This window comes from Puntigrus tetrazona, chromosome 1 (genome assembly GCF_018831695.1).
Source record: "Puntigrus tetrazona isolate hp1 chromosome 1, ASM1883169v1, whole genome shotgun sequence".
Classification (NCBI taxonomy): Eukaryota; Metazoa; Chordata; class Actinopteri; order Cypriniformes; family Cyprinidae; genus Puntigrus; species Puntigrus tetrazona.
In genome coordinates this window covers 21,607,141-21,620,844 of record NC_056699.1, presented here as the reverse complement: position 1 = coordinate 21,620,844, position 13,704 = coordinate 21,607,141, and the positions used below count along the sequence as shown (strand labels likewise).

The following is a 13,704-nucleotide window of genomic DNA, read 5'->3' as shown; positions in this document are numbered from 1 at the left end:
GGGCCCAAAAAGCTTTCTGCGATTAAAATAAGAGCAAAAATGCACATGTACATCACGTCAAGTGAATTTTAAACGTAAAATTACTTTATTTTTAATTTATATAAACGTTAACAAATCCAACTGCGGGACGGTCTATTAATTTCAATGCTTTTTGATTTAATTCGACAACTTATTTCTATAGGCTTTTGTAAAACTATACCCCTACGTATTTATGTCTCTTAATTGCAGTCGTAAGAACGACAACAAACATCGTTTATTTCAAAAACTTGGCAACTTTATTTACAATTCAAGTCAGTCACATGCAACATATTTTAATGAATGTAACACAAAATTAGCGTAAGGAAAAAAAAAAGCGTCTTTGCATTTTTTTTTAATTTTCTTCAAAATGTTGATTAAATATACAAAAATATAGTTTACAAATACTGTACAGAAAATATTCTGCTGCAGAATTCTTACTTTTACAAACATGTTTGTGAGATTCACAAACATTAGCAGTGTTAAAACGAGACTGTGGTGAGAAGGGGTGGGGCTCGTGTTTACATCTGTGAGGTCACAATAATGAGGGGTGGAGCAAGATTAGGTAAAGATCAGAATGAGGTGAGGAGCTGAAAGGATGTCCAATTGTCACAGCGGTTCATTGGCAGTTCAGTTTTGATAGAAATTATACAAATATTTCAATTACATCATGTGCCTTAGTGACTCTTTCTATCTTTACAGAATTACTGCCAATATCTTCCCAACAGACTTTTTTTCCCACAATAAAATCTTTTATCTAGTCTAAAAAGCCTTTTAGGAACAAACAGAAGTTGCAATTTTGCCTTTTCAGACTATAACTGGTCGACCAAATATGGCACTCACAGTAATGATCAGTAGAAAAACAATAGTTTTGAGCAAAAAATGTAACCTATCGCTCCAGTATAAACACTTATTTGACCTCCAGTTTTCTAGATATGTTGTGAAACAGTTTTTAACAATCCCCACAAAGCCTTAATCTGCATTAGCACTAACGTAGAGCTGTTAAAAAGTACTACTGAAATGTTACGGGTTTTAAACGTAAGCACACAATAAATAACTTTTTTTTTTTCTTTTTCTTTTTTTTGCCCCATTTCAGTTCCGCCTCTAAGCAGAGGCCGCCAAAACGGAAGAATATGAAAAAGTGCAGTAATGTAATTCTTGATTTTAGACACAATCGACTACTTTCACATTATATTGACACGGTTGAACCACAGCTCTCCATATGCATACATTCGTGATCAGAGTGACTCTTTAAGACCCGCTGTGTTACAAACGCCACAGAGACGAAAGAGAGATCCTAATTTAGGACTCGACAGTATTTGTCCATGATAAGGAATAACAAGTCTAAAGGAGACCCTCAGTGTTATACATTTTTTGTTAAGACAGTACCAGAGCAAACCAAGTTAACAAAGAAAAAAAAGCCGAAAGAAATGTCTTTTCGTTTCTTCACACACTCAGCATATGCAAACGAAAGTTAAAATAAATTAAAATTAAATAAGCTCTTGATTCACAATCTGTGTCTAGCCTTCGAAAAAAAAACACAAAGATACATTTCAGAATGTGGTGGGCAGTTTGCTTGGCAATGAATGGGTAGTAAACCATTTAATCGGCACTTCGAACCTAACCAGCGCTGATTTAGTTTAATTCTGCTTGTTTTCACATCTGGCATCGCTTGTGGTGTTGCGGCCAGCACATTTACAAAATATCATACACATTTCCCTTCTAGAGTGGCTTAACACGGAGGGCTCAGAGACCCCGCCGGACCCCTGTGGCAGGTTGCTGGGATGACCCTGCAAAATAGCGGTATAATAGAGCAGGAAAGAGCCAGAGCTTCTATTATATTACAAAGAATAAAGAGCGGCCTTTCCTGCTGACTGAATCCACCTGCTGCTCATTGATCTTAATGGCTGAGGATTCTGCGTTGTGCTGGAAGATGCTGGAATGATACTAGATTGTGTGTGTGTGTGTGACTTCAGGTCAAATCTCAGTTTGTTCCTGTAGCCCGTCTAGTTTGATTTGCCTCACTAGAGAGGCATTTAATTTATTAATATTTCTTGGGAGACAGATCTGGGGCTTTATGCCAAGTATATTTTCAGAAAGCTATGCAGCACAATATGAGAGCCAGTACGAACACAAACACACACACACACACGCGCACACATAGGCTGTTTTGCATAGAGCTACAGCTTCGCGTGAGATTTGTAATGTCTAAGAAAATATAATACATCTCAGCAGTACCTGGCGAATAAATAGTAATTCATAAAAAGACAAACTCGGGACATTTTGTTCGGTTTAAATTTGTTTAAAAGCCCTCATTTAATTTGCAACTATTTCCATTAGTTCTGTAACACATCTGTAAAAAAACGTAAGACTCGTTGTGCCAGAAACTGACTAATACTTTAACTATGAAGGGGTTTAGAGCAGTAAGTTTTGGCAGGCATAATATGATTTGCATCTAGAAATTAAACATATTAAATTTGTTAAATAAATTGTGTGTGTGTGTGTGTATATATATATATATATATATATATATATATATATATACACACACACACACATATGGGGTTTAGAGAAGTAAGCAGACCGCTGTTTTTTTAATTTATTTATTTAGTTTTGTTTTTTAACCTTTGCTTTAGACTTTTTTTTTAGGCCTTGAACTCAAAGGTACTGATGTGTGTGTATTTGTGCGTATTCAACACAGCCCTCAGTTAAAAAGCATTTCAAATATAAAGACACTGATCAAATACTGCTGGGTCACATCCTGACCTTGTTTTGGCCACCAGCTAAAGGTCACTGCGAACCGTATCCATCGATACAGCCATTCTACTGACCGTCGACACATAAACACTCACACAAACAAACATATACACACCGAAGAGCTGCTATCCCTTTAATATACAGTATAAACGTAAACCTCTCTAATAAAATAAAACCGATGGTTTGCTCTGTGGCTCTAAAAAAAGTTTGAAATCATAAAATAGAAAAGAAGATCTTGCTACTATCACAAGCAACTAGGTTTGAGTTTTGTGTAAAGTGCTTGTTAAAAAAACAAAAACAAAAAAATTAAAAAGTAATTTCAGTTTTTCTTAATGTATTTTTAATGTTATTTTTTTAGGCCTCTCTCTGGTGTCCTCAAAAAAAGTGCTTTGGTGTTGGAACGGTTACTTTAATCATGGCTTGGCCAAGTAAACTCAATTCTTCTTCATTACCCCACGGGGAGGGGAAAAACGTAGCCCGAATAAGATAGATTGAGTGAATCATCTATTATTGTAATTTGGAAAAAACAAATCCTTTGTAAAGCCACCGAGGCAGGCCATGAACGTGTGCAGGTCGCAGGTCACCGTGGCTCGGGGCACAAATCCTGCGCTCTGTCCTTGGATGTGAGCGTGTACCTGTACAGGAGGGAGTGTGAAGGTAGTGGTGGTCGCATTTTTAGGAGAAACAGGAGGGGTTACACCAGGTTCTCCACTCCGGGCAGAGGCTGCTGCGTTGGGGGCACGGATTCGGACATGGTCTGCTGCTGCGCCAGCTGCAAGACGGGCATGTTGCACAGCGGGCATACCTTCCTCACCTCCAGCCATTTAATAAGGCACCTGACACAGATACAAAGAGAGTTTAGGAGATGCATATATATATATATTTAACATGGAAACACTTCAGTAGAGTGTCCCACTACAAAGGTCTCTGCTAACCCAGACTACCAGTAATGCTCTGGATAGCAAGTCTAACGTGATCTCATGTGATGTCCCGGGGCTGGTTGTATGTCTTGTCTTCGCAGGAAGCCCATGTGGAACGCGAGACCGAATCTCGGGTTAGTCTGAGTGAGATGTTGCTATCTCTTCGCCGATAAATAATTCACCGTAAGCACTGATCTATTTTAGGCCGTGTTGGTCCTGTCAGGTACACAAACAGATCTATGATACAGAAGTCCCCATTTAACCACGTGCAGAGTCGGGATGTAGAAGCAATTAGGGTTTTATTTTGGGGTTTCATCCATTTTATAATTTTAAAATATATTTACAGTTTTATTTTAAAATGTAATCATACTGATGAAAAAAAAACCTCTTCCTTGTATTTTAATAACAGCGTATTATAAATAGTAAGCATCCGAACGATTATAATAGTATTAATAATAATATTTTATCCATTTCATTTTTTTTCAATAATTGTAATCATTATTTATATTTACAGCTTTAATATTGTTATATTACAATTTATTAAATTTATATTTTTACTGATTAAGGACCTCTGTGTTTTAATAGCAGTCCAATAAAATTTCAAAATAAAACAAAACAAAATTCAAACAACGACAATAATAACAACAACAACAACAATAATAATGTATTGATTTAATTCTTATATCTTATTATTATTATTATTACTATTATGAATCAATTTATTAACTAAATCACTTTAATAATTATTTTAGCTTTCAATTATTGTTTACATTTACAGTTTCATATTATTTTTATTTCACAATTGACTCAAAAATAAACTATTTCAGTAACAGTCCATTATAAACAATACGCATTCACTAAAAATATATATAAAACACAATAACAACAATACTTCTATGTAATCATTTTTTATAATTATTTATATTTACCATTGCAATATAATTTTTATTTCACAAATTGCTCTGAGAAAAAAACATATCTGTATAAGCCCATTATAATCAATATGCATTGAAACACCTAATAATTTTTTTTTATTATTATTAATACTTCAAATTTATTATGTTTAAGTTTCACTTCATCTCCTCTTAGAATTCAGAGAAATTTTAGGGTGATTTTCATGGTAATGTCCTGCAGCTCATATATCATATAGCAAATGTTAGGTATCAAGTGATTTTGTGTCTTTTATATTATTTTACATGTAATTTATTTGGGGCCTAACTTTATAGCACACATTGTGGCCAAACTGCACTGATAGTAAAACAACAAAAATATATATTTATATTAATATATTAAAAAATAAAAATGCATTCATTAAATAATTAACTACTATCATTATTCCGGTTTACCATTTAATATATGATTCTGCTTCAGTGATCCATTGAAGCTATAAAGATTGGCAGGATTCCCATTGAAGCAAACTAGAATGTTGAAATGTTTAACAAGAACAGATAGTTCTCCAGCCTGCTCTGACATTTACTTTGGCATTTATTCTGACATACAGCCCAGTGCAAATGTTTCACAAAGTATTGAAGGAAAAGATGGCTGAGTCACATTTCAACCAGATCAATGGCAGAAGAACCCACGTAACAAAGCAAAACCACCTTTAATATAAGGTTTTAAGTGCAGCCGGCAGAATCTAGATTTGTAAAGCAATCCGTTTAATATACCTATCTGCCATTGTTCATCAAACAGGTGGTCTCCAGTGTTATTTTTGGCCCAGCTGGGTCGCTCGAATAAACAAGACTGCAAAAATCGTTTGGTGCTGCTAGCGGTGCAGAAATGTTCCTCTTTTTAGAAAACAACATATGCCAGGGTACTCACTTTCTGTGAAAGGCATGTTTACACGGGCAGATTCCCAACTCATCTTTCTGCTTGAATTCCTCCAAACACACCGCACAAATCTGGGGAGAGAAAACAATACATTCCAGTGAACACACAGATAAAAGGTTTAAACGTAAACGTTTTCGCCCTCGAAGATGAAAACCGTTCCATTGGGTACGCTTAGCGGGTTATTACGAGAAACTGACTTTATCGCCTTCACAGATCAGACTGGAAGATGTGTCGTAATGCGGCATTGGTAAAAACTTCATGGTAGACATGGAATCGATACGCCTGACGACATTTCTTTTAAGCCTTTCCATAAGTCACGAAATGGACTGTACGCGAGAAGTTTCCGCTGCAAACTAGGAGTGAAGTGTAGCAGTCAGGGGTGAAGATGTGACATTTTGTCAAGAAAAAAAAAACACCAAACTTTAATGGACATCAGTGGAAGTGCAGCATTTTCTCATTGCTGCCTAACATGTCTAGACCTGCTGCTGTAGGAGGCAAGTCAAACACAAGTTCAAGGAATTCTGTGAACATTTGGACTTAATTAAATGCTGATGTAATCTGGAGGTAGGCAAAAGAATCCAGTACTGGCTGTTCCACAGAAGGCTGAATGCTAACAACAGCTAGTTCCTTTGATAAAGTAGCCAATAAAATGTATAAGAGCTGTGGCTGCCGTTCGATGTAATCTACTTTACGTGAGGCTTTGATTAATTGACGATCAATTAATTATAGCAATTTGATCAATTAACAATCGCAAAATACATGTGAAAGACCCACAAAAGATTAAGTAGACTTTACAAATTGTTTGTTCACAGTCACTGGTATCCAAAACAGCTTTGTTACCAATCTTCGAAATGCCTTCTTTATGTTCCATAGAAGAAAGTAATTCAGGTTTAAGTAGACTATAACAGAATTTATTGTTTGTTTGTTTTGGAGTGAACTATCCCTTAAATGTTTTTAAGTATTATTGCTATTAATTAAATGACACTCTAAATGAGAAACTAAATTAAAACCAGCAGGTGGCGGTAAGTGTCTTCAATCGATTCGTTCAAAGCGTGATTCATTCAGGAAAAAAGTAAACGTCTCTCTTAAACGAGTCTTTGAATCATTGATTCACACAATTCGTTCAACGCGCGGATTCGTTCAGAAACCAAACGCCTGCTGCTCGAAGACACGCAGCAATTCTGCTATGGCTTTGAAGGTAATATTTTCTTTGCGAAATTAAGCAAAAACACGTAATATTAACTTCTGTTGTGTAAAATCACATTTAAACTCGTGATATTTGGGACAAAATAAGCGCAGGTTTAGTAGGCTACTGCTCGCCCTGCACGTGTCATATGAAATATGAGACAAATATGAGGGTAATATTTGCACCGATATCTTGAATCTTAGGGCATAAATGCATTAAGGATGCATTACATTTGTCAACTGTGTAAAGATGACCTAGAGGTTTTTTTTTTTAAACTATCAGCCCTAATAAGTACATAAAAAAGGCATCTGAGGAAAAAACAAATGGCAAGACAGGATGTACCAGGGAAAAGATTCAAACAAAATGTTGCTGAAATTCTGTTGCTGTTTTTATATTTAGAATTACTTAACTTAACTTTTAACTCACAACATAAATACATCTGTAATAATAAAGTAACAAAGTTAAAAATATGTTCCATAGCTAATGTTGTCCAGGACATCATCCAGAACTGTGTACAAAGCAAATATTTCATTAACCTTGCTGACAGAAAATAAGGGGGCGAATGTACAACTGTGCCCATTGTAAGAGAACAAATGTGTCTGTCTGGGCGCATGTGTGTCTGTCACAACACTTATTTACTGTTCTGTGTGTGTATCATAAAACAAGATATAATTCTGTATACAGTCTGAGTGCTTTAGGTGTCATTGACCCTGCAGGAGGAGGCTGGCGAATTATCGAGATACAATGCTTCTCTGTTTGAGAAGAGCGAGACTGCAAGAACACGTCTAGCGAGAGATTGTCTGCTGAAAATACACTGTTCGGTTCTGTGAGGAAAGAATGACATTAACTGGCAACAATGGACAGAATGTTTCTTCATAACACTGAACGTGTAGCTAAATCCTGCACAAAACAGATAGTGCCTTCACTATTGTTTTTTATGCTTCATCCAAGGCCAGTCCGCTTATAATAAATCATCCAGCTGTGCCATTCTCATAATAGATATTACAGAGCTAAGACTAAAACAGAAATAAAAAAAATATTGAAATACTATGATAATACTGAAATATAAATATATATATATATATATATATATAAATATATATATATATATATATATATCAGTGCTATCAAACTATTAATCATGATTAATCACATTCAAAATAAATGTTTTTGTTTGCATAATATATGGGTGTGTTCTGTGTATATTTTTATGTATACATGCATGTATATATCTTAGAAAAATATGTTATGTCTATATATTAAATATATTTATAATATATATTAATATAAATATAGATATGTAAATAAATGTAAATATTTTAAATGTGTATATATATGTACTGTTAAATTAAAATGAATAATAAAAATAGAAAAATAACCCCATAGAAAAATCAAAGCTACTAAATAAAATGGAATAAAAATGTAATGCGATAAAATTATATAGACATTAAATAAATAAACACACAAATAAATTCACACAACAAAATTACAGAAACTAAAATTGAAATGAAACCAGAAAATAAAAAAATTGATTCTAAATATTTAACTGCAATCCGAAAGGTACTGAAATAACACTGATTCCCATCAGAATAGAGAGGCCTAAACAGTCTGAACACGGATGGCATGCCACCGTGGATCATCATGGATTTCTGTTTTATTACTATCCTGGGCCTCTTTTTCTTCTGTCTGCTGGGCTTCTGAATTGAAAGGACCACCTCTGCAGTTCAAACGTGACTCCCCGGGGCTTTTTTTACCAAACGGAAATAAGTATCGCTCAGTCTGTTTCACGCTGCCGCTCTCGTGTGTTTGATCTCTCACCTAGAGAGCTGCAGCTACGCGCAAGTATAATAAAACACAAACCGTGCAGTTTTATTTCCGACCGCTTCACTGCAGTGGAATTACGCACAATAAATCTTACTCACTGATGCCGTGATATTTATGTCCGTGCTGTTCTCTCTGGTTGCCATCTGAGGATCTATATCTTGGCAACCGTCTGGCACATATGCTAGATTTCTGCACCAGTGTGTTTGCACATCAATCATCCGTGCACTAACTCTACCGTACAAAGTGACTGTGTATTTAATCACCTTACAGGAAAGGTACTTAATGTTTCGAGAGCTGAGATTATATTCACTCTCCTGGCGCTGTATCTTACGTAAGCTCAACGACGGGGTGACAGAGCAGTGTGAAGCTGTATAATTCTGCTTATGAAGTCAAGTATAGCCAGATCACCTTTCCAACTCATGGGGGGTTGAACTTAAAAGCCGAGGCTACATGCTGCGGTCAGACACTCTTTAATTCCCGGATCTAGTGGAGAACAATTCACATTAGTTCAATTCGTCATTTTCTCACCTTCTAGAAGATACTTTGCGAGTCAGTCACGGACAACGTTGGATTTCGAAGTCATTCGGATTTGGAAGGAGGTTGAGAAAATGATGACATGATTTCCTTTATGGTAATATCACAGCTTATGATATTTCAGAACAAGCTGTATGTTCTTCGGGGGGAAATGGTAGCTTTGCATGGCCGTGCTGAACGTTTGTAACCTCTAACTATGCTGTTGAACGACTCTAATGCCTGTGGTATACAATCATAACATTGTTTTTCTCCCTTTGGCTTGTGTGCACAGGATAAAGGCTCCAATCAGCTTGTAGCTCAGCTCCACCACTTTATGTAAGACCTTCCTTCTTGTCTGAGCACACATACAAGTGCAAACCAGACTTACCAGTGCAGGCGAGGGGACTATTGACCCATTTTTTTCAGTTCCACAAATGCTCTCAAGAAACCTGATTGTGGGAACGCGTTGTCTAATACGTATATGCTTTTGCTAACATCTGAATCCCCAAACCAGATGTTATGCGTTAAATAAATTAAACCTGCAATACGCATGCTGTGTGCAATAATAATAATAATAATATATAATAAAATAATTGGAAATGTATAATTTATATTTTGCATCGTATAAATATAGATTATAAATCACATATGTAGACTTTGTTCAGTTTTGCCATTTCATTTAGCTTTATTTTATTTTGTTATAAAAATGACAAAAAAAGTTTCACAAGTTTTATATTTATACATGATGTTTGTGTGTGTGTGTGTGTGTGTGTGTGCGCACTCTAGGCAATAAAAGGCTAGCAAACTAGTAAACAAAAACTAATACTGACAGTGCAAAACTAAACCAAGTTGAATGGACAAATTGAAAATACAAATAAACATATTTAAAATTAGAATAACCTTGACCTGTGTTAAACTTGTAGAGTCATTAAAAGCCTAGTTAGTAGATATTCTTATATAACAATAAGACGGTAGCACCTGCAAATGGTGTTTATTCTATAAAACATATTTTGAAAAAAAAAAGCCAATATCAGGCTCATGGATGAAAGTGTTTCCTCAAAGCTATTTGTGAAAAAAATCAATATCAAATATAAAATCTTGAGTCTGATGAATGAGTGTCATGACTGCTGGTGCAGAAAGTCCAACAAAACATGTAGAAATACCATAAAAACTATGTTTACGGCTCAAATTTGCTTGGCACTTTTAGGCAGCGCTGACATTTTTCACGCGTTGTTTCAAAAGATATGACTACTATTAAATCGTAGACGGCGCTGTTAATATTGATGACACTTCTAGCACTTCTAGTACTAGAAAAAAATACAGCACCTGAGAGAACTTTGTGTTCCTTTCCGAAATAAAATGTTATTAACACTTTTGATTATGCTGGAGTTGAACAAGCTTGCATCATGCATATAACTTGCCACTGCTGTGCCGTTGTATCAATTACACATGAAGAATGCCAGACGCGACACACGATGCCAAGTTTTCTAACAAAATATAGCACAACACAGTGAACTAATTGTTTTGGTTACAATGCAAGACTGCATCCGCATATACTGTAACGTCTTTGTAGAGGAATATCTGACTGTAGCCACAATACAGAAAATTCATTAACTTTAAAATGAAACTACTTCTCGACAATGAACTCTTATGAAATAAAGGAAGGTAGTGAGGGGATTCCAGGAGAGTTTAAGGATTCAGCAAGAGCTCTGGTGTCCTCACACCTCAATACTGTTGCTAACATTTCATTAGCGATCACATATGAAGTCAGGACCCTGGCCTATAAATACGGTCATGTACAAACCATCTCGGTGAAGGTTAAACATGTCATAGACTCATGCTATTATTAAACATGGAGAGTGTACAGTACAAATTCTGTAAAAGGTCCTTAAGTTCAGGTCAAAGGGTAGTTTAGGTTTAATAGTATATATATTCTGTAACCACTGAAAGGTACAATGTAACTGATATTCAGGTCAAGTGTAATGTCAGGTTCTTATACTTTTTTTTTGTGTATTACCTTTACATTTTTTTTATATCGCTTTATTAATTTTTTAATAATTATATTTAATTTAATAATTAATTTGTGCTACTATATTACTTGTATACATTAAGTTTCACGTGCTATGTCACAGAACATTTTTAATGCTAAAATAAAAAACACTTTCTGGCCAATATATATGTAATCATCTCAGAAAATTGCTAACAATCAATACAAATCCTGCAAAATGGGATGAAAGGAAAAACTCACCTCATGCAAGTTTAATTCTTTGACCTTTTCCTTTTGAATAACCTGTAAAAAAAAAAAAAAAACTATTAGTTATTAAATGCATTCACAGTCTCAATTGCAATTTGGAAAATTCAGAAGGAAATTGTATAAGAAACGAACAGAGACACATCAATTTATATAATACAGTATAAAGTCAGAGGCTCACCTGCTTGTATGCATAGAGCTCTTTGTGTGCCTGATGCCGTAACCTAGACAAAAGACATTTTTATTTTAGTTCAGAGAGTGACATAACATTTTCAAAAACCTGTGTTGAATAGACTTTGGTAATACCAAATTATATATTCAAGTTGAACCACGATACTAAATTGCAGGTCATTTTAAACAGCAATGGTTTTCACTGGGTGTCATGGATGTGTAAAATTTATTGTATTTCCTTTCGGACTTTAGTTCATTCCAGCTGTCAACACTTGCCCGGCACTTATATTTCAGTCATAATTTGACATATGCACCACATTTGAGCATAACCACTCAACTCAACTTTGAAACGCATTGACATTTCCACTTTCTCTTAACATTGGCTGCGTTCAGTTCTTGCAGTGCCGTAAGATGCCTTAGCATTTTGAATCTCTCCTCAGAGTCTTTCTGGGGTAGTTTGGGTCTTGTATTGTCCCATCAAGCTTGACCACACTTTAACAGCCTGTCTGAATTAGACTGCCCAGGCACTACCTACTCACACCCCTGCAAAGCTTTACGAAGTGTGACTGTCAGACTGGAGCCAGACCCTTTAAAAGAACTATATACAGATACTCTTGGCATGAACTCAAGAAATGGAGGCAGCCAAGCAATGGACAGTCTACATTTAACACTATTTTGATCTTGAGCAAGTGTGTGTGTCACAGACAGAGAGAGGGAAAGTGAGAGAGGAACCCTGATGGAAAATAACTGGAATGGATCAGGCATGATGGAAGAGTCTCTAGTGTAAGAAAAAGGCTATTTAAAGAAAACCAGCAAACGCCTCACACACTATGTATAGCCACTAATTTGTGAACGCTGAAATGTTAATGTCTGCAGGGCTGTTAGATCATTAGTATTAGTCCAATAGCTTTATCTTGGCCTTTTTTGAATGTTTGTTTGCTGAATCCCAGTGTTACTTCCTGTACAAAGGAAATGAACACAACAAACAACACTGCATTATTTTTTAATCACCTCCTTAGCAAAAATGAACGTAGCTGATTAAAGACGATACACTTCACATTCAGAAAAGACTTGACAAGTGAAGAAAGAGCTGGATAGATATGAGAAAAATTGAGACATGTATTGTAAAATTTACCTCCATTACAAGTAAGCTTAACCTCTCGCAGCAGAGTGAGAGGGACCTGTAAAACAGGCAGCACAGTCTAGGAGAAAAACTGACAATCTGAAAGAGACCAGCAGGGTAAAGGTGCAGATACTCCCTTTGGGGGAATTTATGGGTGAGGATGAGGGATTCTTGGGTAGTTTAAGACGTGGCGTGCAGAAACAATCATACCCAGAAAAGCCCTGGCACTGATGTTGACATTTAAAGGGCCATACAAATGAATGTCTTTTTGCATTTAAAAATACTAAACAAAAACTCTCTTTTTTAACGGAACTTTAAATTAGTTTCATTAGTTACTCACCCTCATGTTGTTCCAAACCCGTAAGACCCTCGTTCATTTTCAGAACACAAAGTAACACATTTTTAAAGAAATCCAGGAGCTTTCTGACCACCCATTGAAGACCCATAATCATAGTAATGACAGTCCGTCTAACAACTACAGTTTAACTGTAATTTTACAAAGCTACGAGATTGCATTTTAAACACAAAGAAAACAAAAATAACTTCATTTAACAATTCTTCTACTTCAAATCATGTCATTACTGAGATGCTTATGCATCCCTCTCGATAATAGCGGGTAACATGATTCGGAGAAGAATTGTTGAATAAAGTAATTATTTTTAATGTTCTTTTTGATGGTTCTGGGAACATTTCGGGTTACATTACTGTCTATGAAGAGTCAGAAAACGAAAACCAAAAAACTTAATTTCAGCTCCAAAAATGAACGAAGTATTTAATGGTTTGGAACAACAAGAGGGTGAGTAATTAAAGACAGAATTGTCATTTTTGGGTGAATTATCTCTTTTTAGAATGCCATGTAATGTGTAAGACGCTGCAAAAAGACGCAAGAGCAATGGTCAAACATGTCAGCCTACAGAGTTAAACTATGGAAAATGCTAAAATGTTTTTTTCTGTATATAGCACCGGAAGCCTGTGGTAGCTGGGTGAAAGTAATCGCGGACCATTCATTCTTCAAAGCAAAAACACAATCATAATGTGAAGGGAATGTAAACCAACAAGCTATTCATAATCAAGGCCAAAATTGTACAGTGTGTTTTGGTCAAGTTTCTGAAGT

General features: G+C 35.6%; 1 protein-coding gene across 2 annotated transcripts in view; it reads right to left on the bottom strand.

The window, feature by feature from the left end:
* Nucleotides 1–252: 252 nt before the first annotated feature.
* rnf24 (ring finger protein 24) overlaps nt 253–13,704 on the bottom strand; it is a 29,716-nt gene continuing 16,264 nt past the window's right edge. For both annotated transcript variants that reach the window (XM_043236191.1, XM_043236275.1), the window contains 4 exons: nt 11,478–11,520; nt 11,294–11,335; nt 5,514–5,593; nt 253–3,608 (listed from right to left, as the gene is read on the bottom strand). In XM_043236191.1, coding sequence (XP_043092126.1) covers nt 3,467–3,608; nt 5,514–5,593; nt 11,294–11,335; nt 11,478–11,520 — 307 coding nt within the window. In that variant the 3' untranslated portion in view covers nt 253–3,466. The remainder of the gene's footprint in view (nt 3,609–5,513; nt 5,594–11,293; nt 11,336–11,477; nt 11,521–13,704) is intronic.